This window comes from Lepisma saccharinum, chromosome 16 (assembly GCF_977018435.1).
Source record: "Lepisma saccharinum chromosome 16, izLepSacc3.1, whole genome shotgun sequence".
NCBI classification, from domain to species: Eukaryota; Metazoa; Arthropoda; class Insecta; order Zygentoma; family Lepismatidae; genus Lepisma; species Lepisma saccharinum.
In genome coordinates, this window is record NC_139244.1 from 39,090,024 (window position 1) to 39,117,051 (window position 27,028).

Genomic DNA, 27,028 nt, shown 5'->3' on the forward strand with positions numbered 1-27,028 from the left:
GAGGTGGCTCGTGCGATCTGGCAACAGTGGTTTTCTTCCATTTAAACCTATACAAAATAAAATCAATTGCTAATAAATCAATTTGCATCACCAAGCATCAATTTTACATAGATTTAAATGGATCAAAACCACTGTTGCCAGATAGTGCATGCAAAATTGTTCGCGAAAATTCCTTTTTACATAGGATTTTAGCAAAAAAAATCGATATCGATTGTACAAAAAATCCTGACGTGATGGAAAAAAATGGAGGTCATTTTCGAAATCAGCACACCCAATAACATAATACTCAGCGTACACATCTCTTGTATTTTTCAACAACTTCAATTTCGCAGGCCTGTGTAATTAGCTACATTACACATAAATCAATTGGGAGTGGCAGGTTCGATCCCTCATACCTAAGGGTATGATACGGTACATACATTTTGTTTCCTTTCTTAGAGCCTAATAAACACCATTAAATGATTACAAGATTAATGTACTTTCAGCAAAGAGATTCTAATATCTAGAGTCACGGATACTTCTGTGTTGTAATGATTCCATTGGAAGTCTGTAGGTTTGTTACAACCCAGCAGTGTCCATGACTGTACATTACTCTATAAATTATTTATGTAATGCGATTTAAATCAGTGATAATCTCTTAGAAAAGTCAATTGATTTATATCAACCTGACCTAATTCAATCCACCTTGACGTCCAGTCACGATTAACTCATCTGTGTATAAAGTGGACTTTAACTCTTACTAAGTTTTCTTTCAGAACCTCTATGACAGAGGAAAAGAAATATTCCTTACTTATTTAAAACTCCACAAAGCAGTCATTTTGAACACTTGACAGAAATGGTAATCAGGGGTCATTCTGTCGATGGTTTGTACCACTTTCGTTTTTCCCGAGTTCTTAACTACTTTTTCAGTTCTTAAAATTTTGGAGGGGACTGTAGCCCCACCAGCTTCCCTCCTGCTTACGCCAGTTCTAATCTTCAGATCTCTAGGGAAGAACTGCAAGAAAATCATTCTCATTGCAGCACAGAACGTCTCAGTAATTTTTCCTGAATGCTACAATGTCCTGGTTACGTAACATATAAGTAACTGCACCGTGAAGATACACAGAGCCATCTATCGAGAATGCACAGAAACAGCTACCAGCGTGCATCCCCTTAAATCACAACGTACGCTTCCGCTTGCATACGCGCTTGTTCCTCCAAACAGTAGAAAGTCCAGGGCAACTGCCTTCAGGGAGAGGGAGGTAAAAAGTCAGACATCCTTCGCGTCGCATTGCAACGAACGAATACGATCTTACTTATTCATCCTCCCGGAGAGATGGGGCAGCGCTTTAATTAGTTTTGACGCTAGAGGGAGCTGTTGTAGTTTACGCCACCGCTCTCTCGCCCGGATGAATAATTAAGCTGGTTTTACGACGTCCATTTTTTTCGATCTGCTCCGCATGGAATCCTGACGTAAACAAAATTCTGAACATCACGCTTCCGTAGACAACGCTGCTGCCATCTGTGTGCGATGAGTGGCTTTTATTGACGTCACAGACGACTGAGAAGTTGCTCTAAGATTCCGAGTGGGAGGGGGAGTGAGGTGATGCGCTGATAAGCTAATGCGGATTTTCCACCAGAGATGGCTGCAACAGGGTGAGCATGAACAAACGGTGCGTTCTTTTCGCTTTGGTGCACAAACAATGTTCTCTGGTTAATTTACACGCTTCGTTTCTATTCGCCTATGGTGAACAAAAGAAATTTGCATTGCAGTTTTGTAGGTGCAGGGTGTTTTTAAAGTAAGAATACTTAATCCTTAAATCAATACCATAAATAATTAACGTTGTCTATTTGGACCATTCGCCTAGAGACTGTCTTGTGATATGCATACTGTCTAGCATCCACGCCTCCACGATGGCGTAGTGGTAACGGCGTCGTCTTGTAATCAAGGGGTCCCGGGTTCGATACACAGTGGGGCCACATGGTTCAGTGGATCCTTATTCAAAATAGCTATCAAGAATGCGAAGCTAGACTTATAAAAATAGAAAGAGCTTAGATGTCGGACAGGAACACTAACTATTTTAGTGAGAAATGGTTCAGTTCGATTAAGATAAAGTTTAATTAACGCTCACATATGCTAATCGGGACTGAACCTATGGTTTAAAGTTCAATGATGTTCACTATGGAATATGCCTCAATTGCGAATCAAATCCGGAACACCTTGATTACAAGGCGAAGCTTTAGGCAGTACGTTATCGGGCAAACGCTATCGTACTACAACGCCAGATAATGACATATTACATCATACATATTTATTTTTATCAGTTTAGAAATGCATCGCTATTTGTAAGTACTCTAGAAGAAGGTAAACATTTGTATGAAGACGTTTTTCCTAGAGGTGGAACCGTCCGAGATTCTGAACACATTAGATTGCATCACGGAAGAACCTTAATTTTATGAAGAAAAAGTAGTTTGATCTGGAGAGAAGGTCGGGGGAGGGTGATTCAGATCTAACACAAGAATCGAGTTTGATTTCAGATTTGTCTTCATATTCTTTTCGAAATATTAAGGATAAAAATCAAGCGATCAAAATGCTTCATACTGAGAGACTTTGTACAAAAGTTAATAGAAATGAAACGTTGCAGCATGTCTGAAAAAATTCAAGATTATAAATTTAACTGTGACATTGTGTGACTTTATTATTACACTTTACACACAATAATTTAAGAAGATGCAGTTGTGCATAATTTTAAAGTTCTTAACGATATTAAATCTTCGTCAGTGGTAAATATGGCCTAAGAAACTGTGGATCAAGTGGTAACGCAGAAGATCCGGGTTCGACTACAGTGAAAGGTGTCCAAGGTGTGAATTTTTATGTTAATATGTTAACCGGGCCTCTCGTCAATGAGTCAATCAGTCATTCCTGTCTGGAGCCTACTGCTGGTCATACCACACATCTCCTACAGCCAACATCCAGTATGTGTGGACCCTTACATTTACACATTCTATGTGCCTAACACCATGCAAGACCCAGGCCAAAATTTTCTCTTATCCCTCCTTTATTTGAGCTATTTGCGATGACGTCGTAGCACTATAAACTTTAAGTTTACGAGAAAAATTCACAGAGATTTCATGTTTAATTCCAGGTATCATTAACTACCGGAATTAAAATATTTCCAGATGAGAAGGCAAGCTCAAGTTTTATCGGATTAATTTCTCGCTTATGCACCAATTTACATCGAATTATCCTTGGAAAATCTTAATTTGAAGAAGGCGAACTCCAGAAATGTTGTTTCGTGCAAATTGATGAAGATATCCAAGGAACGTCACAAGCGAATACGAAAAATCCACGACAAAAAAGTAAAACAGACCCACTTCTATATATGGAACTTTTGTTTTTTCAATGCAATCTTAGAGAATTAAAAATGTAACTCCAATAAGTTATAACGTGTGTAATGTGTAGGGTTCGGAAGTTGACTTAAAATGTCTAAAAAATGACACAAAAATTGACCTTAAAATTATTTTAGAAAGTGATACACAAAATTATTTTACATATAAATACGTGGACTTGATTTTCTTATAATAAATAATAGGAGAAATGACGCATGTGGCTGTAAAAGTATTTGAATTAATTTTACCCATTTGGATATTTGGAGGTTAAAAACTACTGATATTAAGAGGCAAAGTAACAATTACGTGCTTACAGCTGCCTGGAACGTTAATCCCTTCTATTACTGTCGCTATGTGCTACTATGCGACAAGAAGTGTCTGGAGTCTCTCGTTTGCCTTGAACCGAAGTAAAATCTGATTTTTCATTGTAAACATTCTGGGAGAAGTAAATATGACTAAAGTGCATACAAAAACAGTGAAGGAATAAAATCTAGTCAGATAACCTTAAAATGAAAGCAAAATGCAATACAAATCCTGTTGAGAAATGACCAATAATTGAAATACAATTATAAATATGCAAAGTAAGACAAGGAACAATTCCAGAAAAATGTCAACCTTGATGGTCAAAATTATATATAAGTGAAGAGCAATGTGCGAATTAATTGGGGTGATGCCTACAAGAAATTTTATCCCCGGCAAAAAAAATATCCTTGCCAGGGATGTTTTTCTCCACTTAGTTTATTTTACTGGCTGTAAACATTACAAATTTGCATACCCCAAAACATCTACCCTCTGAAGTGAAATTCCAAATACGCGCCCCAAAGAAATAGCTTAACTCGCACAGTGGTGAAGATCAATGCGCTCCCCTTTTCTAAAAGTAGAATATCTTTAGATTGCGCTGCATGTATGTGTTTCTAAATTCTAAAATTTTCCTTTAAAAATTACCTCATCAAGTATCATTCCACTAACTTTCATTAAAAAAATCGAGTTTCATAGATTGCCAATTGTGTCAGTCTGTTATCCTCAAATATATTTTTATATTGTTGACTTGTAAGTAAAAGTTAGAGTGTCGAAATGAGAAAAACATATTACAATCTCGTCGATTTAGAATGCAGATATTACAAATTCCAATATCTGTCAATTCAGATTCGGCTGTCAGGTTGGTACGTTTCCAATTGATGAGGCAAGTAATGGAATTTGTAATGTCTGCATTCCAAACCGACGAGAACATCCCGTCTCTGTAATATGCTTTTCTTAAATCGATCTTCAAACTTATACTTACAAGTCGACAATATACAGAGTGATTCGAAAGTTCCCGAACTCTGATTTCAATTCCTTTCCCATGAAAATAGTGGAGGACAATTGAATTTAAATTCTTTTACAGGGTGTGACCCATAACTTTATTTAAATTCATGCTTACATATAATCAGACAATATTTACAGAACATGCTGGAAATGTCCTCCATTTTCTCGAATACACAAGTTCACGTGACAACACATGTTGGATGCTACTTTTTTCAATGTGTTGCTTGGGATGTCCCTATCAGCTCTGATTAAGTTGTTTTGTAGATCTTGCAGTCTTCTGGGGGTGGTTGTGGTACATTTTATTTTTAGATATCCCCAAAAATAAAAATCTGGAAGATCCCTATCTGGTGAGAGAGGCAGCCACCATTTTTTCGAGATGATTTGATATTGGAAGAACTCACGGTGCATCTCCATTGTCTCGTTCGAAGTGCGGTACATTGCACCGTCTTGTTGGAACAAACAGTACCGTTCCTCTTCTTCAAGCATAGTCACGAAATTATGGATAATGTCTGAGTACATATCTGAATTAACATTTTTTTAATGGTCACACAATTCGCGGCCTTCAAATTGCACACCGCACACACCAAATTTTTATTGTGAAATGGGACTTCATGTAATGCGTGCGGATTTTCTGAAGTCCAGATGCGAGTGTTCTGACTGATAACATGCCTGTCCAAATGAAACCATGCATCATAACATCTGAAAATAACCTTCCAACATAGCAACTCTCTGTTCTTGTGAGACTCTCGTGGTGCACGAATTTTGCTATGCAAGAACATGGGCATCCGCAGGATTTTTTGCAGGGAGGGGCAAACAAGATAACTTATACTTATGCGCAAAGGAGGCATATTTTCCCCCTTAATAGTGATGCCCACTCAAAAAACACTGTTTCAGTCTGAAATTATCCTGTTTCTTCAACACCCTTATAATAATTAACATAAATTACTGTGACTGAAATGAAATTATGTGCGAAATATATTTCTTAGGTAGACATTTATTTTCCAGGCCCCCCCCCCCTTCCGGACGTCCATGTGCAAGTAGAAAGACTACTACTTGTATATTATTTTCATACATACACAAAGAAATATATACAGTATAAATAAAACTGCTTCTAAACAGTAAGTTTGTTACCTCTGGAATTGCTCCAAGATTATCTGGTTCTCACTGAAGTGAAACGAATACAAATTGTGTTTATCTTCCTCTTTAAAGCCACAGAAAGGACAACTTTCGAACAAGAAACAAAACCACTCCTATTAAAGCTCGCATCAACCCTAGCCATTAGATACCAATATTTTCAGCACCTAGTAACTCCGCAACCCGCCTTACAACTCCTCTCCAGGCACCAGTACTTTTTTCACATGCTGTACATGGAAATGGAAAAAAGACGATTGGCCACTCACCGTCACTCCCTCGAAGCTGATGTTCCTGAGGGCTTCCAGGAAGAGCTCCTCCCACAGGCTGTCGTGGTACCGGAAGTCGTTGACCGTCTGGTTCCGGTGGTGCTTCCGGATGGCGTGCGCCACGTGCTGGATGGCGAGCGCCACCGCCCAGATGCCGTCGTAGGTGTAGCCGTGGAAGCGGGAGTACTCGTTCCGACGGATCTCCTCGTACTCTGTGTTGTACTGCTCCGCCGTCTGCAACAATGCACAAAGAAGGCAACAATCAGGACAGTTCAAACGCACCAGGAATAAGGACGACAGAAAAGTTCTGCACAAATCATCCCCATGAAAGAACAAGTACACTATATAAAATAACAATAAAAGTAAGAACAAGTATCTGCCATGTAAGACAATAATAACTTTCGTCAAATTGATTACGTCATAAACTCCAAAGCTAACAAAATATACTTATATTATCCCTCCTCCTTCTTCTATGTACAACATAAGACGTAGATGGTGGCCATTTTCCAATATGGTGGAATTTTGGAACTTTCAATGACGCATTTCTGGATATGTGGACTAAATTTCATATTTTTTTTTACAATCTTGGTCCAAAAATTTACGGATTTTCCTGGACTCTGAAGCAATTTTAATGATATTTCAACATATTTTGCTACGAAATAATCCTAAGATAAAAACATATTTGACTCACATGTTAATTGAAGCTTTCACCATGTGGATGACGTCAGGAAATAAAAAAGTATTATGGTTCAATCTCGTGCAAAACTATACCAGCGTTCAAAACACAAGACAGCAGGAGTGCGTTGGTGCCAAGGACAAAACAAGGGGAGCTGGTTGTAGCTTCAATTCTACCTCCAATGGAAAATAGGCCGTTGATATACCCTGAGGTGCCTCCCCACCCAAGGCTAATAGCGCGTTTCCTCATATCATGTTATAATCCCATGAAAGTATTTAATTACGACAGCGTGTCTACTGAAAGCAACTTTCTCTTTTCTTTGGCTTTACTTAACACTATACTTGATCTGCTCTTCCCTCCAGGACCCTGTACGCATTATCCCCCAAAATTGTTGATCATAATCCCCCCAAAACAGTTTGAATGAATACATAATAATGGATGTTTATTTGAAGACAATAGCCTGTTAGCTGTCCATATATTCTTTTAATTGCTCGAAGTTTCGAAATAACGGAAACCTAGCACATTCATCGGTTAAATGCTTAAGTTAATCTCAAATGTCATAATGTAAATTATATAAATATACCGGGTGATCCATTTGAGATGTCAGAAAAGTAAACCGTTATCTACAAGAGGTTAATGTATATATCTCCGAGCAGCTTGTTGTAATATAAGCAGAAAGGATATAAGTTTCGAGTGAGTGGAGGTTTACAGTCTTCAGCAGTGATGTGCCGTTGACTATAAGTTTACGTCTACATGCGTTGTCTACACGTAATCTACGCGTAGATTACATTGGGTTGTAGTTTACATAGACTACGTAGACAATCTAAAGTGCATTAAAATTAATTTTTAAGGCTTTCATGAAAGCAAAGTGACATTTTCAACTATATTGGTTCCTAACGAAACGAAAAAATCCTATTTACAACAAAATTTCTCTTCTCTTCTATCATCAACTATGGAAGAAGATAAATAGTATGCAAAAAACAACAACAGATGGCAGTCGTGATGCAAGAGTGGTCTTTTTCCCATAAAACACTAGAATATTTCCTATATTAGGTTTCTTCCTAGGTGAGAAATTGTTCGAATTTGGAAGAAAGAGTATGAAAAGTTCTCTTCACACATCAGCAACTGATACGCAGTATAATTTTCTTTTAATTCCACAGCGCCCTTTGTTAAGTTGCCATGCTGTTTACATAGATTACCTAATCTACGTGTTGTGACGTTTTTCTACGCAGATCAGTAATAAACGTATTAGGTTAATTTATCGCGTAGAAAAGCCTCACATTCTTCCTCATATCTTCGGTACGCCTTGCGTCAGCTTGTTATTGGGGCTAGTTGGTCGATTGGCCGCTAGAGGCCCTTAGTGGCATTTCGTGGTTTGCGTGATTAAGCATCGATGCAGTCAGTCAGTTCCGAACCAGTTGGTCAGTTGCGAAGGACTTGCAAAGGGACGGCCTCGACTGGAGGCAAGCTTGGAACTCGTATGGCAAGACATACCTCTTCCTGTTCCGATGTCTTTTGGTAACAGTGGGCTACCTTTACCTCTCGAACACGACAAGAAGCTGCCTGTTTTGGATTGCATGTGAGCAATACGCGAGAGAATTGGTGTTTCGAAAAATGGTAGCAAGTAGCGACGATGACTACACGAAACACTTTTGACTGTTGGCCATTTTGATCCTCGTTCCTTCAGCGATAATTGGGACACGAACGATGAAGAGGCAATTGGAGAAGTTCGAGGAAAAAGGATACCAGTAGCAGCACAGGAAGTTTGGACGTACGTGGATAAGAGTAGACACAATTGGACAGTTCTGAATCCTCTTTTGAGGCTCGAATCATCATTTGAGGCTCGTCGGTGTTGCCAACCCACTCTACAAAAATTCCACTATATGATATTTTGAAGCCTTTCACGGTGTATGTTAACTTCACAAGCAGTGTTGCCAACTCGGGGCGAGGCGTAGCCTTTTATGGTGTATGTTAACCCCACCAGCAGTGTTTCCAACTCGTCGTAGCCTTTCACGGTGTATAATTTTTAGCTTTTTTTTTTGTGTGTGTGTGTGTACATGTGCCCGGGCGAGGCGTAGCCTTTCACGGTGTATGTTAACCTCACTAGCAGTGTTTCCTACTAGCAGTGTTTCCAACTCGTCGTAGCCTTTCACGGTGTATAATTTTTTTAGTTTTTTGTGTGTGTGTGAGTGTACGTGTGCCCGAACAAAACGTAGCTTTTCACGATGTGTTTTTGATAATGTATGTTAACCTCACTGGCAGTGTTGCCAACTCGCTCTACAAAACACTAAACTTGCTGAAATGGTGCTCGCTGAAATGATGCTTGCTGAAAATGGGCGCTCGGGGTCAGTTCTCGGAGAGAGGTTAATTTAACCTAATTTTTTTTTGTACGAAGCAAACATATCCCACTCCCTTCTTCCCCGGCATGCTTTACGTTTGCGTAGGGGGTAAAGAAAAAGGGCTTTGTTTTACCAACGCTGAAATTGGCTTGCTCGAAACGAATCGCTAAATATAAAATAAAATAACAATGCCTATGAACCTGTTTGGCTTCAGGAAGCAGGCTATGGAGGCATCCGCCCAAAGCGCACCGTCACCACCTGCAAGCTGGGACCTGTTACCCTCCCTATTATCTAAACTCAACGGTTTGTTGATTATACACTTGAATAGCATCCTGACCCAGTACGACGAGGATGTGGGCAAGACTTTCTACATATTCAACAACAACTTGAATTATTACCAATTTCCCATCTCCGGCAAACTGCAGTTTGACATGAATCCCGAGAATAAAGGAGAGGCCAAAATTTCCTCCGGCAAGAACATCTATCGTATCAAACACGATAGGATGAACAGTACCACCACGTACGATGTATCTGCTGGCGATCGCCTGTACATAGAGCTCTTGGACGACTACGACAAACTCATCCCTCTTTTCATAGAAATGAAAATTAGCTATCCTATAATAAATAACAATAATGCCTAACGATATTTTTGGCCATACGAAACGCGACGACCATGGCGACGAGCTTCTCATGCTCGACGTCAGGGTCAAGAAGCTGCGAAGCGATCTGCAGGCCCTCCAGTCCACGCTCAACTCCAGCCTCCAGTCCGAGATAGCCAGCTTGCAGTCTCAGTGCTTGGACCCTGTACTCAAGATTGATGCAGAGCTAAAATCGCTGCTGCAAAAATACACCGACCTCGCGTCGATAGACAATCTCGACAAGCTGGCACTGAGTGTGGGCAATCTGCAGAACGAACTTCTGAAGCTGCAACAAACGCAAACCTCAGACGTTGAACAGCTGAAACAACGCTTGCAGGATCAAACAAGCAACATCCAGACCGAACTGCAAACTATCATCCAAAGCATTAAAACACAAGGCGACTACGATCGCGTGAACGCTAGTATTGCTAAATTGCGCGAACAGTTTCAATCTTTCGAAATCCCTACGTTGGAAAGCATCAAGGCTGAGCTTCAAACGGATGCTTTGCATGCGGCCATCAACGAAGTAAAAACTAAACTCCAAACGCTGGAGGATTTTATCAACAATCTACCGTCGTCCAGCGAACTGAACGCCATTGCCCGTAGCGTGGCCAACATCAAACTCCAACTTGAGACCTACGAGGATTTCGGGAAGCTGCAAGGCACCATAACCCATATTGAGGATGCTCTTGCTGCCATTAGAAATGATCTGGCGAACGTTCACGATGAGCTGGAAACCAAACTGCCGGGCATCAGGGATACACTGGCCAACGTCCAACAGCAAATCGCCAAACTGGAAAATCTGAATGCAGAATCCGAGTTGTCTCATTTCCATCACTTGATCGACGACATACAGACTAAGTTGGAAACCCTGCAACAATCTACCCCCACCCAGGATGACATAACGCAACTGCAAGAAGGCATACGTGCTGCTGCCGATGCCTCCGAGTTGGACGCGGTGAAAAAAGCTTTGGAATCGCTCCAAAACACGGTGGCCACCCTGCCTACCTCTCAGGAACTGAAAAGCGTGAAGAGAACTCTCAACCGAATACTCAAATCCGTCGACATCAAAAACATCCAATCCGAAATTGAATCGATACGGGGGTCTGTCGCGATTTTACCTACCAACCAGAACATCACCGAGCTGCATGAATTGTTTGCGGAAATTAGAACCCAGGTCCACGACCTTGTAATACAGAGCTCCAAGTTGACGCTTGTAGAAAGCCTGCAGCAGATTATTGCCAGCGTGAAAGAGCAAATTGGGAGTATCGAGGCAAGTCAGGAATCGACTATAGCTAATTTCAGCACCCAACTACATGACTTAAATGAAAAATTCAAGAGCCTTATTGTCGATGTAAAAATCAAACCAAACTACGACACTGTTGTTCATGCTATCGAGGAACACCTGGAATCGGTGAATGGCAGATTGGAGGATGTGGAGACTGAGGTTCGAACAAACGTAAACACTCTAAATGCCAGCATCGACAATCTCAAGTCTACGATTGTCATCGAACTGTACAGCATACCAAACAGAGAGTTCTCCTCCCCTTTCAATCCAGGTTACAAACTCTACATGTTGACTCCTGCAAAAGCCTATCATCAATTTTTCCTCGCTGGCACACTTCAGTTCGTCAAGGTTTCCTACTGGTCTTTGCCTCACGCAACCCACTACCCAACCATGACCGTGACGAACATTGGCGATGAGCCTAAAATAAGAGGAGTTGAGCTGGTCGATTTCACACACCCCGAAAGTCGCGAGACTGCCTATGCCGAAGATGCCACTCAAATTATCGACATAGAAATAGGTGACAAGCTGTACATAGAAAACCCAGCATTGTCTGCAGCCAGAAATCCCATCCAAGCTATATTCTTATTTTCGCGCCATGTCTAGACAGGGTATCGTGAACGAGCTTCATAAACCTGCACGACGAAACTACAAACGACTGGCGGTGGTGACCAAAGGCGTGGATGACCTTTGGCAGGCTGACCTTGTGGAAATGAGTAGCGGCAACCTAAAAATTTACATAAAATCAATAAAGGATACAAGTATCTTCTTACTGTTATAGATACATTTTCAAAATTTGCGTGGGCTTTGCCCCTCAAGGCTAAAACAGGTGTGTGCGTAATGGAAGCATTCAAAACTATTTTCAATGAAAGTGGCAGGCGACCTCGATTTCTTCAAACGGATAACGGAAAAGAATTTTACAACTCGATATTTCAACAGTTTGTTCAGAAGCAAAATATTCAACATTACTCGACTTTCAGTCACATCAAAGCCAGCGTAGTAGAACGTTTTAACCGTACTCTCAAAACACGCATGTGGAAACGATTTACGCTTCAAGGTAACCACAAGTGGGTAGACGTACTTCCGGAACTCGTAAACGACTATAATCACAGTTTGCATAGCACGATACGCATGAAGCCTGCCGATGTCAGCAAGTCTGATGAGGCACGACTGATCTCTACTGTTTATTGCCCCAAGTACCGGCCCACTAACAAAAAACCGAAATTCAAAATTGGAGACCAAGTAAGAATTAGTAAATTTAAGCGCATGTTTGAAAAAGGCTTTACCAAAAACTGGAGTACAGAACTTTTCACCGTTGCTCGATTGTTACCCGGTAACCGTCACACGTATATAATAAAAGATAATCGCGACGAAATTTTGAAAGGGCGATTCTACGAGGAGGAACTCTCCAAAACAAAATACCCCAATACGTATCTTATCGAAAAAGTATTACGTAGAAAAGGTGACAAACTGTTGGTGAAATGGTTGGGACTCGAGGAAAAAAGTTGGATCGACGCAAACGAAGTGATTGTGTAACAGGTGCTTGGGATGTGGTGAGACGACTGCCAGATTTTCCCTCGGAGTGTCAGGCTAGGAAAAACGGCGAATTGTTGCCGGACAACATTCGCAGCCTTATTGTCGGACCTTCAGGGTGTGGGAAAACAACTTTACTTATTGATAATTTTCTTCTTGCTCCCGACTGGTTAGATTGGAAGAACAGGCACTTGTATGTTTTTTCCAAAAGTTTGGAGCAAGCAAAATATCAACAGCTGACAAAACTGTACGAAGGTCTGAGCATAGCTACCTTTGCCTCCGAAGTAATACCACTAGACTACTGCCATGAAAATTCGGTGGTGGTCTTCGACGATGTGATTTTGGAGAACCAGAACGAGATTCGCAATTTTTTTACTCAGGGGCGGCACAGAGGCATAGACTGCTTCTACCTTGCTCAGACCTTCTCCAAAATTCCCAAGCAGCTTCTCCGAGACAATGCTAATTTTATTTGCTTGTTTCGTCAAGACCACACCAATTTAAAACACGCCTACGATGATTATGTAGGCGGGGACATGAACTTCAATCAGTTTTCTAAATTTTGCTCTTCATGCTGGAACCAAGATGATTTCGGATTTGCCACGATAGACATGACGAGGAAACCTAATGACGGAAAGTACAGAAACAAAATTAACAATTTTCTAAACGTTGCGACGTTACAAGAAACGTCTTGACGTATTATAAATAACAAATGATGAAACGCAAACTCGCAGACGACAACCTGAAGCTGCGCGACTACCTGGCCAAACGCTTCAGGGGTTGGAAATCAGAGAATCGCGGAATTTACGAAGAGAAAAAGCGACAGGACCAACCTATCATCGATGCTATAAGTGGACTAGGTAAAGACATCAAAGATGTTACCGAGCAAAACAAAGATTTAATCAACGAGCTCGTGCCACTTGCTGCTCGAAATTATGCTGTGCCTACACCGATATCCAGTATTCACACTACCCCGTTCGAACTTGGAGCTGCACCTCTGAGACGTCAGGTTCTAGGCAGTACCTCTTCGGACAAGGTAGTTGAATTAGGTCCGTTGGCGAGAGATTACCTGAGCACCGGGAAATTTGAAAAGGACGAGGTGTTTGGATTGTACCCCTCTGTGGAACCTAACGAGGGTGTGGTTTGGAAAATTGGGAAATCGAAAGTCACGTTCGAAGGTGACGACGTGAAAATTAATTTGGGCGAGAAGAACAGCTGGACTAGGTATCCTGGCACTGTGGGCCTGTGTGAACTTATCACCAAAAAGCAACCTAAAGATTATACAGACGAGGATTACCAAAGTTACACAGAAATTTTAATCATGACGGATGCCCTGTACCAAAACAACGATGCAACACAGAATCGCGTAAAATCAAGCAGTGGAGAAAAATACAGGAACCTCATCAAGCCAATATGGAACCAAATTAAAACTGGCAGCGGTGTCAAACTCTACAATACCCTACCTAAAGAGTTTGTTTGGGTAGACGACGTAAGAAAGCTTGTAGATCGTTTGCTGGTTATCGCAGGTGAAGAGAATGCAGGTAATCGCAACTTTCACAACGAGAAGGTGGGCATCATGGACATGATTAGCACCAAGCTTAGCAACTTCATTGTCAACGACAACAAAGGTATAGGTTACCTTATCAAAATCATCAATACCCTGCCTCCCAAATTCTGGAATGTGGCCGAGGGTCGAGGTCTCGTGAACGACATCATCAACAAGCTACCCTTCGAGATGCACCTGCCAGGTTACCAGTACTGCGGACCGGGTACCAAACTCGAACGACGACTGGAGAGAGGAGACAAGGGAGTGAACCCATTGGACGCAGCATGCAAGGATCACGACATTGCTTACAATACTCACACTGATCTCGACGCGCGTCACGATGCAGACAGAATGTTGGAGCATGCCGCGTTCGGGAGACTTGTTAGCAGAGACGCCTCGCTGGGTGAACGGGTTGCAGCATTGGGTACGACCATTGCCATGAACACAAAACGAAAATTGGGGTGGGGGCTGTAATTAAATAACACACGGATTACAGAGAGAAAAATTTAGCAAAAAAAAAATGTCTACGCATATAACAGACTTACCAACTGAAGTGTTATGCAAAATATTTATATTTACCTTCGACGATAGTCACGAGGATGTTAAAAAGCTTATTGATTTAGTTAAAATAACACCACAATTTCGCTTGCCCTGTGAAATGCTACTTCTGGATCATCTGAGAAAAATAAGCGGTGTGAAATCTTCTTCTTCTCCCTATGCTCTTTTTCGGGCTGCTGATGAAAAATTGGCTGATAAGATGGACGAACTTCACGAGTGGAGACAGGGGAGGAGACAATATACAGACGACTGGTACGCTTCAAATGCAGAAACCAGTAGGATCATCGATCACCTTATCGCATTAGGCAATGCCGAAACTTTTTTCTATAAATAACACACTGTAAAAAAATCTACGAGACCAACAAAAATATTTCTTCGATATGAGTGAAAAAATTAGTGACGTCCAGGCATTAAAACAAATGCTAAATTTGTCAGTCGAATATATAAAAATTCAGGAATTGGAAGTGGACAAACCTTACGCAATAACTTCCGGTTCAATTGTTGCAACCCAGTATGGTCCCAAAGTACGTCTGTTGCTCAACGGACAATATAGTCTATTTGTACCAGATCGATACGCTAGCATGTTATCCGACGAGAAGCTGTCGATTTTAATCGAGAGTAAAACTCGAATCGTGTACAAGGGGACAAAAGAACTTCTTGGTAAGAAAACAAAGCACATAATAGAATTTGTTTAACGGTTGCGTAGTATATATAAATAATATGCCGTAAAAAAATTATACGAGAGGGAAACAAAAAATCTCGGAACATATATAAAATAACATATCGTAAAAAAAAAATACATCATGAAGCCCAAGGGCGTCGTGTACCAGATACCATATTCGAATCTGAAAACGCTGGGTGCCCTCGATGGGTTACTCACCAAAAAACAACTCGAGAAGAAACGTTCATGCTTGTTCAAAGGACACGGAATGAAATTGCTGCTCAGCAATCCACAATTGAAAAAGTTGCAGCATTCGCGGAAGCAGCAGAAGATTGGAGGTTTCATATTCAGCATTCCGGCCATCTTGGCAGCTTTGGGTGCAGTGGGCAGCTTGGCTGGAGGCAGTGCCGCTATCGCCAAAACCGTCATCGATGCAAAGAAGAACAAGGCCGAGCTGGAAGAACAGAAACGTCACAACCTGGCTATGGAAAAGAAGGGGAAAGGTGTGACCAAAAAGCAAAAAAGCAACCTCGATGCTTTGAAGAAATATAAAAAAAAGAAAAAGCCCTGTCCAACTTCGATATTGAATCTCTGATCGAACCGTTGGGAATAAGGAACTTCAGGGGTGTTTTCATGTCCGATTCTCTACCCTCTGCTGTGAAGAAAAAGGAGTATGGCGTGGTCAACCTGGACAGTTACAAAAATCCTGGTACACATTGGATATGCTACCTCAAAATTAACGATAACAATGCATTTGTTTTCGATTCGTTCGGTGGCACACCGCCTGCCAGGTTGGTGAAGTATCTCAGTGTTGCCAACCTCTACTACAATGACAAACGCATCCAGGGTTTCACCGATGTTAACTGCGGCCACCTATGCCTTTCCGTTCTCGCATACATGTCTAAAATAAATAACCCGTCGGTGGAACATTTTCAGAAAGCATTGTGGTACCTAAAACACCATGGGAGTGTTCCATCTCACCAGCGAGACTTCGGTCTTGAAACTCGCGTTGCATGACGACATCATCTATCCTAAATCTATTGCTCTTTGTGCATTCTACAGCATGTACCTAATACCCAATGTCACGGAGCACAATAACAAAATTACTGTTGGAAATGAAAAAATAGTTATCACGCCAGGACAGTACAATCTGTCTACCTTGCAAGCCCAATTGCCAAGAAATGTACTGCTATCTCAAAATTCTGTAACTCACAGAGTTGAAATTGTGTCTGCTACGGAAACAGTAGACCTAGGCACTGTTGGAGAGCTTCTAGGATTCGAGAACAACACAAAGCTCGAACCTGGCATCAAGCACATCGGTGCCAACATTCCTAAATTTCTAGCCATCGAGACTCTGAACATACATTGCAATGTGGCAGAAGGCATGATCACCAAATCCTCGGATGGTATCCCAGGCAGCCACAAGCAAACAGGTATCATCGCTACGTTCAAACCAAACTCTGAATTCATGGAACCGATTATCTACACACCCTCACCACCGATATACTTCCCTATATCTCGTAATCGTATAGACAACATAGAATTGGCAGTGACAAACGAAAAAGATGAGGTGGTGAATTTTGCCGGAGCTACTACCACCGCCGTCGTGGAGATTAACGTATAATAAATAACAATCATGGAGCAAATCGAAAGTTACGAGTTGCAATCTTTCCCACCCAATCGCCGCACGTTCGCCAATTTGAACGAGCCGAACAGGGAGATCGAATACGATGTGGACGTTGGGGATGGGTTCATTCACCCTCACAGAGCTGATTTGTATATCAAGTTTGATGTGGTGAAGAGAGACAACGGCGAAGCATTCCACGCCAATGCAAATTTAAAACTTGTGGACAATTTTGTGCCGCATCTGTTCTCGCAAGTGGAAGTTAGAAAGCATGGCACCGTCATCGATAGGGTTGACTACCCTGGGATTACTTCTACAGCTGTGGGAACACTGAAACTCTCCAAGACCGATGCAGCATACTACCAGGCAGGGGGATTCGAAGTAGATACAAAAATCAAAACTCGAAGCCACACAGTACTGTTTCCCATGCGCTTGCTTCCAGGCTTCTTCTCCGACTACACGGAGATTATGTGGAAGGGTGGCTTGCGCGTCACTTTTCGCAGAAGCGCCAACGACAACGATGTGCTGATGCGTTACAGCACCTTGGGTGCAGATGGTGCAGCACTTGCCAACACACTACCCGACGCAGCCAAGTGCGTCATCCAGTTCATGGAGCTGCGCATGCCTGTGGTGGAATACGAATCTAACTACGGTCTCAAGTACAAAGCCGACATTTTGAAGAACCCCCAAGTACCCATCCAATTTTACGGTTACCAGTGTGTGCAGAAACCTGCTTCCGGCAGCCATTTTGAATTTGATGTTACTACGCAGTTCAACAGCATCCGGTACGATATGCCTGAGTTTGCGGTCGTGCTCTTCCAGACGGGGAAAGATAATAACCAAGAGAAAGATTCTAGCCAGTTTGATAATTGCAAAATTAAGAATGTTTACCTCAAAAATGGAAGGAATGAAGTTTTTCCACGCGAGAATTATAACTTAAACATTACGAACAACGATTACCTGAAATTTTACGAGGCGTACACAGCTTACAAGAGAGTGACCTCCGGCAATGTGGACGTGTACTACAACCCCAACGAGTTCATAGCTCGCAGACCCATGTTTGTCATCAACACATCTAAAAGAAAACAGGTGGTTGTTAACGATCGTACCAACATCAAGATTGTATGCGAGTTCCACGACGCCTTGCCTGCAGATACTCTGTGCAGTGTCATTCTTATTGCAGAGAAAACATTTGTGTATGACGTCAAGAATGAAAGAGTGACTGAACAGTTTTAAATAAATAAAAAAAAATAGCACACAATAAGAAATGTGGAATTTTATATATATAAGTACAAATTGCAATTAGCAGTTTCCAGAAGTTTAATTTTGCTGTGCCATGCATGCATGTAATCGAGGAAGTGGAAGTAAATTAAAATTGTTTTTTTTTTTTTTTGGCATTGCCTATTACTTTTTGTTACACTCTGGGCAGGCCTTACTAGTTTGGAGGCGATAGTGGCCCCACGGAAGTGTATGGACCCCACATTCAAGAATACACCTCTTGTCGTCGTGTGCATCCAGAGCAACTTTCCTGACAATATTAGTTGTAAGCACATGATCGACGCTTTGGATACGATGCTCTTTTTGTAGAATGGGCGATTTTGTTCTGAGGCACTCGAGGTAATCCTCAAACTTGAGGTGCTCCCGAACCACTTGCCTGCTTACACCCTTTGCCTTTTTTGTTACAGAACCCTCAGCCCGGATCGCATAGGCTTTGGCACGAAGTCCAGCAAACTCCACAATCACATCCCCGTCTTTCTCGTCCTTGAGTTTGCCGGGTATTTTTTTGTTCCGGGGCAGAATTCCATACCGGTTTAGCTGGGGATAGCCCGATGTGTCGAAGAGCTTGACAAGAGCTGGAACTTTGGCTATATCACCATACGCATCGGCCGTGCGAACATGGTACACCAAGCTGTCTGTGTCTGTGTAGAGGAGCGAGATATTGTGGTTGTAGTGTGCACGTAGTATGTCGTAATATGTCTCGAACATGCACAACTTGCTCAGATCCAAAACTGCAGCTCCCACATAGATGGGCTTGTTGAGTAGCACCTCGCCCCGGTTCATGTGAATCAGAGACATCTGTTCGTTGTAAATTGTTCGAGACCTGAACAGCGGGCTTGCAACAAGTCGACGACACTGTGTTTTTTTCGTCACCAACCTCACATCAACGCGATTTCGCACATTCTCCATGGTCTTCCCAAATACCGCATTGTTCATTAATTTGAAAAAATCGCGATCAAGTTCCGAAGTGGCAGCAGTGCGATGTTTGGTGTTCAGTTCGATGTACGGCTTCAACCATGGAGACTGCCTGAACAAGAGCACGCGGTAAACTGCTTTGACCGAGACCCCTTGCTGCATTAACCACTGGAGGTTCCGGTAGTGTAGCACATAACGCTTTTTGGGCTCCAAGTCCATGACGAGCTTCGGTTGATCCGAGCCAGGTGGGCACTTCAATTCCGGAGCCGGCGAAAGGTCACAGAATGTATCCTGCAGCTTCTCGGGGAAGTCAAGGTCCACCTCGGCAAAAAACCCAAACTCGTCGCACTCTTTTTCGATGTCCTGGTATAAAGGATCAACCCACTCAAACTGTCCTGTTGGGAGTGGCTGCATCATGGAGTGCCCGTAAAGATTATTCACATCAGTGTACATGATGTAGCTTGATGGTTGGGAGGGGTCGTAACCAGTGGCCATGTGGTTATTGTTGGCGTGTGCGAAGCGTTGCGACACTTGGACCAGGCCGCCCCGGATAGCTCTCTCGATGAAAAGCATGATATCAATATCGGAGATAAGTGAAAGTTTAATTTTAGTCAGCAGGAGCATGGCCGACCATGCCAGTCCAGGAAGGCTGTAAAAATATACAGGGTCCAGGTTGTAAATGTTTATCGCAGTCGCCCGAAACGCCTGGAACACATCGGCAAGAAGCGTCACATCAAGCTTCAGGTATGCATCGTGGTAATCACCAAAAGTTCGGCAACCCAACTTGACCCACATAGACTGAGCATGCTTGTACTCCTCGTCGGTAATACCTGAACCTCTCAGCTGGCTGTAGAACTTATCCTGGGGAGGCAGCAACTCTTCTTCTAACTTGGAAGGGTCGGTGACGTATTCGTAGGGGTAGACCCCTTTACGTCTGATGAGTGCGACATCTAAGTTCGGGAAACTTGATGTGGTAATGGCTAGTTGGTCGTCTCTGAGCTTCCCAGCAAGAGCATCCAGGCTTGCCTGGAGGAACCTCAGAGAGTCGAGGAACCGAAGCTCGATGCTCCTGCTTTTTGAGTCGGGGATCGGCACCCACTTGCTGACGCTAATATAACGCTCCTCGTTTTGTGCCAGGACATTGATTCTTGCATTGTCGTACCCTAGATGTGTGACCAAGTGATGGAAATCATATCCCGAGCCATTGTGAAAAAAAACCGGTATGAAGCGCGGGTCCCTGGCTCTCAAGTTACACCTGTTGCACCACGGGCCAATGTAGCTTCCGGTCCCATAATGGTCATGGTGGTGGACCTTTTTGTTATCGTCATTGAAGACTGAGTTGCAAACAGGACAATTTAGAGCCATTTCGTGCTGATGCTTGTCTTCCGGAGACAGAGGCAGCATGGGCTTGGGGGCCAACAGCACCTTCCCTATCTTGATGCCTTCCTGTTGCATTCTCTCCAGGAAGTGTTTGACCGGGTCGGGACCGCAATACACATAGGGCTCGGAGGCAATATGTTGGTCTCGCCACACCACAACATAGGAGTAACTCGAGGCCTCGTGGATTTGGAAAGGAATAGTAGAGGATGTTTCGGGGTTGGGATGGCAGTTAGACAGAGGTTGAAGAAAGGTCTCGAAGTCTGCTACAATATAGGCAGGATGCTTCACCATAGCACTGTGCATGCGAAAACACTCTACTGCACCAGGTTCGGGCAGGATAGTTCGTGCAGGCTTGTTGGTACTACAGTAGAGCATGTGGCGAGCTAGCTTCTCAGCAGCAATGTTGGGTCCTCGAGAGTGTTTGAATTTATAATGGTTTCGGTTGTCGAAAGTGGACAGGCACCTGCAACACACCACGATGTGACCATCATGTCTATTTTTCTGATTTGAAACAAGTCTGGAAAGAGAGCGAATAAGCGTATAATGGTGGCAGGTGTTATTCTTGATAAGAAGAAGGTCAATTTGCTGTGCACTATCATCATCTACATCACTTACCCGAATAGGGTAGACGATGTTTGCCTCGGTGAGACCGTAAACATTGATGGCTAATTGCAGGCCCAACAAGTCACGAGCACGAACCTCAAACTTGCGAATATGCGAGACTTCTACAGGGTAGGCAATCCCGGCCATTGCATCCTCCAGTTCCGACTCATACTGCTTGTAGTGTGCAACACGGCGTGGACTGTTTTCCCTAGGTATAGGGTGCAATGCTGCCAGCACCGACCAGAGGAAGCATTTGGTGTCTTTGTTCTGAATATTGAGAACAGCTTCCCTTGCTTCAACCTCGGGTGGCAGGGCAATATAGCTAGACCCTGCCAGTGGCAGGAACTTGTTAAGTGTCAGACAAAGTTCGTGGGGGTCGCCACACAGCGAACCGCCCGAGCCTTTAGCCCGATGCTCCTCGTGCTTTGCCACAAACTCCTCGACAAACTTGTCGTAGATGCTGTCGAGGTCAGTGACATCTGTCTGATGCAGTGTTTTTGCTTTTGTGGCATGGAAGAATTTATATATTTCATCAGACGGTTTCTTATACTTGCAGCATAGCACAGCATAGAATTTAGTGGAGTGTGTGGCCAATGCATCGTTGAGGATGGATATTATCTTAGCTCGCTCGCTCTCCAGAAAACTACGCACATCGCAGAAGCTGTCTGATGTTATGTCAAAGTCTTCTAATAAATGCTCAAACGCAAACCGGTCTGCTTTCTTTGCCAGCTTGACGCGTTTGGCAGGTGGCAATGCATCGAGGGAGGTTACTTCTACCTTTCGCTTGGAAGGTTGCGGTAGAGATGTTCCAGTGCTCTTGCAAGTAAGCTGGTGTCGCTTGAAGTTGGCAATAGTAATATTTTTTCCACACGTAGAGCACAGTTTGGTCGCACATATTCGCTTTCCCGGCACACAAGTACGACAGTGCCTTTGAAAATTTTTACTTGACACAGCAGTTTGGCACGTAGGGCAATTTTTTACAGAACGCATAATGCAGAGATTTTTTGGGGGTATGTTATTTAATACCCAATGCTGTGCAATGCAAAATATAATTGTTAACTTTTTTTTAAAAAAAATCTATTTTTGAAATATTCTCTATGACCTTACTTGGGTTTTTCCGCCAAAGCAGATAATACGCTTAAGTCTTATTTATATACAATTTTCACGGGCGTACAATATTGTCAACAGTATCATATTTGAGCAGGTCGCTTGTCACCTAAACACTACAGCTTACAGGTTGGCAAAATCTGATATAAAAGCAGATAATACGCTTAAGTCTTATTTATATATAATTTTCACAGGCGTACAATATTGTCAACAGTATCATATTTGAGCAGGTCGCTTGTCACCTAAACACTACAGCTCACAGGTTGGCAAAATCTGATATGAAAGCAGATAATACGCTTAAGTCTTATTTATATATAATTTTCACGGGCGTACAATATTGTCAACAGTATCATATTTGAGCAGGTCGCTTGTCACCTAAACACTACAGCTTACAGGTTGGCAAAATCTGATATGAAAGCAGATAATACGCTTAAGTCTTATTTATATATAATTTTCACGGGCGTACAATATTGTCAACAGTATCATATTTGAGCAGGTCGCTTGTCACCTATACACTACAGCTTACAGGTTGGCAAAATCTGATATGAAAGCAGATAATACGCTTAAGTCTTATTTATACAGGGTGTTGCAAAATACCTGTTACAACGCTTGGGAGGTGATTCGACAAGTAAAAACAAGGAAAAAATGCCATGTGAAAAAATGTCGAAATCGGCACCGTTTTCGATTGACAGGCGTGCGAAAATCGCCTCACACCATGTTTATGGCACAATAACTCAAGAAGGAAGAAAGATATCAATGTCGGAATAAAATAATACAAACAAAATCGTACCTGGCGAATACAATGGTGCATCAATTGAGGCCCAGTGTAAATTGCGCAAGGGTACTCTCAAAGAAAGTGGAGAATCCCCTGATGGAAAATACAAGAAATTTACTACTATCTTCAACATAATGTTGAGATCGGAATGTAGCCAGTAAAAAATGGCGACGTATGTCCACATGTCTTACTACTGCTGGGACACCGTCCCACACCCGGGAAATAGGAAAATAACTGCAAATCTCCTGTTGTACACGGTCCACATTGCGGTACGAAGGAGAAAAGAAACCAATTTGTCGCATGTCTCACTACTGCTGGGACACCATCCCAAATGGAAAAAAATACGGGATAATCATAAAAAAACGTTTTCAATCCCTTAATGTTGACACACTACTTTGCAGTACGAAAAACAAAAGAAGACTGTACATACGTATACTACAAGAGAGCTCCCCAAAGAAAGTGGGTAATCCTCGAAGGAATGAAGACGGAGAATGGCGAGAAAACGCACACAATGGCATGTAACATTTCCAGGCACAGCATCTGGAAGGGATTACACTGAGAAGCGCACAACCTCCGCACATGCAGATCAACGGTATGACGTACAGCGATATCCAGCATCTTCACTCGCACGTTTCACTAAAGGACACTATGCGGTGCTGATAGGGGCTCACAAACACCGGTATACTCAGAGCCTTTGTTGAAAATGTCCGCCATTGACTTCAAGACAAAGATGACATCGGCGAAGCACTGATTGTCTGGTACGTGCAAATACCTCTGGCATGTCACCAATTGTCCCAGCAGCGGCACTAACACGAGCAACGAGATCCTCAGCACTTTCCACAGGGGTTTCATACACGAGCCTTTTCATTTCTCCCCACACTAAGAAATCCAGTGGTGTGGGGTCGGGGAAACGAGGTGGCCACTGTAAAGGTCCACCCCTGCCAATCCAACGATCGCCGAAAATATCGTTGAGTAAGGCCCTGGCTCCCCGGTCGAAATGTGCGGGGGCGCCGTCGTGTTGAAACCAGTTATGTTGTCTACCTGCCAGTGGCACGTTTTCCAAAAGTTCCGGCAATACGTCATGTAGAAACACCCGATAATTCCCACCACACAAAGTAAAGGGCAAAATGTACGGGCCTATCAAGTGGTCACCTACTATGCCACACCACACATTCACTGCGAACCTATGTTGATGATGGCGCACAATGAATGCATGCGGATTGTCCATATCCCAGACGTGGCTGTTGTGGCTATTGAACATGCCGTCCCTGGTGAATATTGCCTCATCGGTCCACAAAACTCTTGTTGGGAAATCTGGAATGGCAAGAGTTTGTTGCACGTATCATTGGCAGAAATCCAAGCGTAGGGGAAAGTCCGTGGGCATTATGTGGTGCACCTTATGCAATTTGTATGGGTGCAATCCCTCCTCCTGAAGAACGCGGAACACGTTGCTATGGTGGGTTTGTTGAGTACGAGCAATGACACGTGTGCTGGTGTCAGAACGGTCTCGTATCGCGTCCAACACGTTCTCTTCAAATTGCACAGTGCGGGGTCTTCCACAATCCCACCTACGGGGTACAGTTTCACGCAGTCGAGCATCAAGTCTTTGAAAGAGTGCATGTGCTGGTAACCGCCTATTGGAAAAACGTTCGTGATACGAACGCCGTGCTTCACGGCTGTTTTGGTTTGCCTCTCCATAAACGAGATGCATATCAGCAAGCTCGTGGGTAGAGTACTCCACCATTGTCCTGTTCGAGAACTACCCAGCAACAGGGGCACTTTCCCTCCGAGTGACGGATCACAACTACCGTGATTAGCACCCACGTAATGTCACACAGGTATCCACGCAGTTGTTCCAAACCGACAAAGAACACGGGAATACGTACTCTACGTACAATATTCCTTGGCGCAATTCAACCATACACACACGCCAGACTAAACTCCACGCTGCGAGACGCAGAACAAGACAGGAAAAACAACGGTCGACTACACTCTCTACGTAGTATCCACCAACACTAATACATAACAGGTGACCTACACTCACAGCGCCTCTAGTGGGGCTTTCTGTATCAATTAGCTGAAATCAATCTGAGCGTAATTTGATGGCATAGCGTCATTTTCGAGTGAATTCCCTATTTCCCGAGTGTGGGACGGTGTCCCAGCAGTAGTGGGACATGTGGACATACGTCGGCATTTTTTACTGTCTACATTCCGATCTCAACATTATGTAGAAAATAGTAGTAAATTTCTTGTATTTCCATCAGGGGATTCCCCACTTTCTTTGAGAGTCCCCTTGCACAATTTACACTGGGCCTCAATTGATGCACCATTGTATTCGTCAGGTACGACTTTCTTTGTATTCTTTTAATCCGACATTGATATATTTCTTCCTTCTTGAGTTATTGTACTTTACACATGGTGTGAGGCGATTTTCGCACGCCTGTCACTCGCAAACGGTGCCGATTTCGACATTTTTTCACATGGCATTTTTTCCTTGTTTTTACTTGTCGAATCACCTCCCAAGCGTTGTAACAGGTATTTTGCAACACCCTGTATATAATTTTCACGGGCGTACAATATTGTCAACAGTATCATATTTGAGCAGGTCGCTTGTCACCTAAACACTACAGCTTACAGGTTGGCAAAATCTGATATGAAAGCAGATAATACGCTTAAGTCTTATTTATATATAATTTTCACGGGCGTACAATATTGTTAAGAGCGTCAGTTTCCGTAGAGCTCTCTTTTTCCATCTTCCCTCTATACAGTGAAGCTGTAGAAGACACAATTAGCTAACCTAGCATACAACATACCTTCCTAATTAATATGGATATTGTCACACATTCCTCTTATTTTATACTGTTGTAAATGGAAAGGATTATGTACGGTAAATGTTTTGTACATTATAGGGAAAAAATGCAAAATATCCCCCAATTTTAATTCGATCCACCTCTGAATCGAATTTTTTACATATTCTCACGCCGGCACATATGTTGTTCTATTTTGCTTCTTTTACTTGCCTTGCTTAATTAACTCTCGCTAATTAGCATTTTTTTTTGGAAGAAGTCAACTAGAACAACATATGGCGGTATGAGAAATATGCAAATTAAAGAATATTTTAGTAATATAAGGGCCCTAGCAATTAGCTTCGTCGACTAAGAGTACTCTTTTAAACGTCTTCAGCTAGATCGTATTACTAAGCGAAGACGTTTAAAATGTTTGGGTGTTGAAAAAGTTTGTCCTACTTTTTATTTCTATTGTTTGCTAATAGATGGCGCTGATAGTTTTGGAGAGCAAAACATAAAATTTGCATGCATCTGATGTCGAACTAGGAACTTTATCTTTCGGGGAGTCAACATTATTTTTTTACTCAGTCGTCATATAACATGAACACACGCAAACATTCACATGTGCTTTTATTATTTTGTGTTCGGTAAGTACAAGTATATACTTACATAAATTATTGTTTAATTTAATAAATTGTAAACTCGGAGCCTGCTATACTAACATTCCTTCTGTGTTTCATTATACTATTGAAAGCGAATGTTGCGTGCATACGGAAATAACACAGAAAAAAAAAAGCGGATGGAAGCAATTTAAAATCAGTGGAGCAAGGTTAGTATTACGAGAACGTAAAAACATGTGCTTTCATTCAACTTCGAAAAATAAGAATAAATGTGTGCATACAGAACACATATGCTTTCTTTTCACAGTTGTAAAATCATATAAATTGTACATGAAGTAAGTTGCGGGAAGGCTCTCTCTTTTATGTCTGTGTATATGTATGTTGTACAATTAGGTACAAGTATTGTACAATTAGGTACAAATTGTTGTACAATTATTTCCCCCAATTGTCCAGTTGGAGTTGGGGGCACAACACTGGTACTATTTGTACCCACAGTGCTTACTCATGTATTTTGTTTAATATTTTATTTCAAATTCACTGTCAGAAACTAGTGTTGCCAGTTCCTGGATGTAGGTTTACCTACTCTGTTGGTTGTCACTGTCAAGCTCCCAGTATTCGTACAGCATAAAAAGC

General features: G+C 42.4%; 1 protein-coding gene across 2 annotated transcripts in view; it reads right to left on the bottom strand.

Moving 5' to 3' along the window:
* Positions 1-27,028, bottom strand: part of GABA-B-R2 (gamma-aminobutyric acid type B receptor subunit 2) — a 330,120-nt gene that overhangs the window by 157,255 nt on the left and 145,837 nt on the right. For both annotated transcript variants that reach the window (XM_083138018.1, XM_083138017.1), the window contains exon 4: positions 6,075-6,308. In XM_083138018.1, the coding sequence (XP_082994144.1) occupies positions 6,075-6,308 (234 nt within the window). The remainder of the gene's footprint in view (positions 1-6,074; positions 6,309-27,028) is intronic.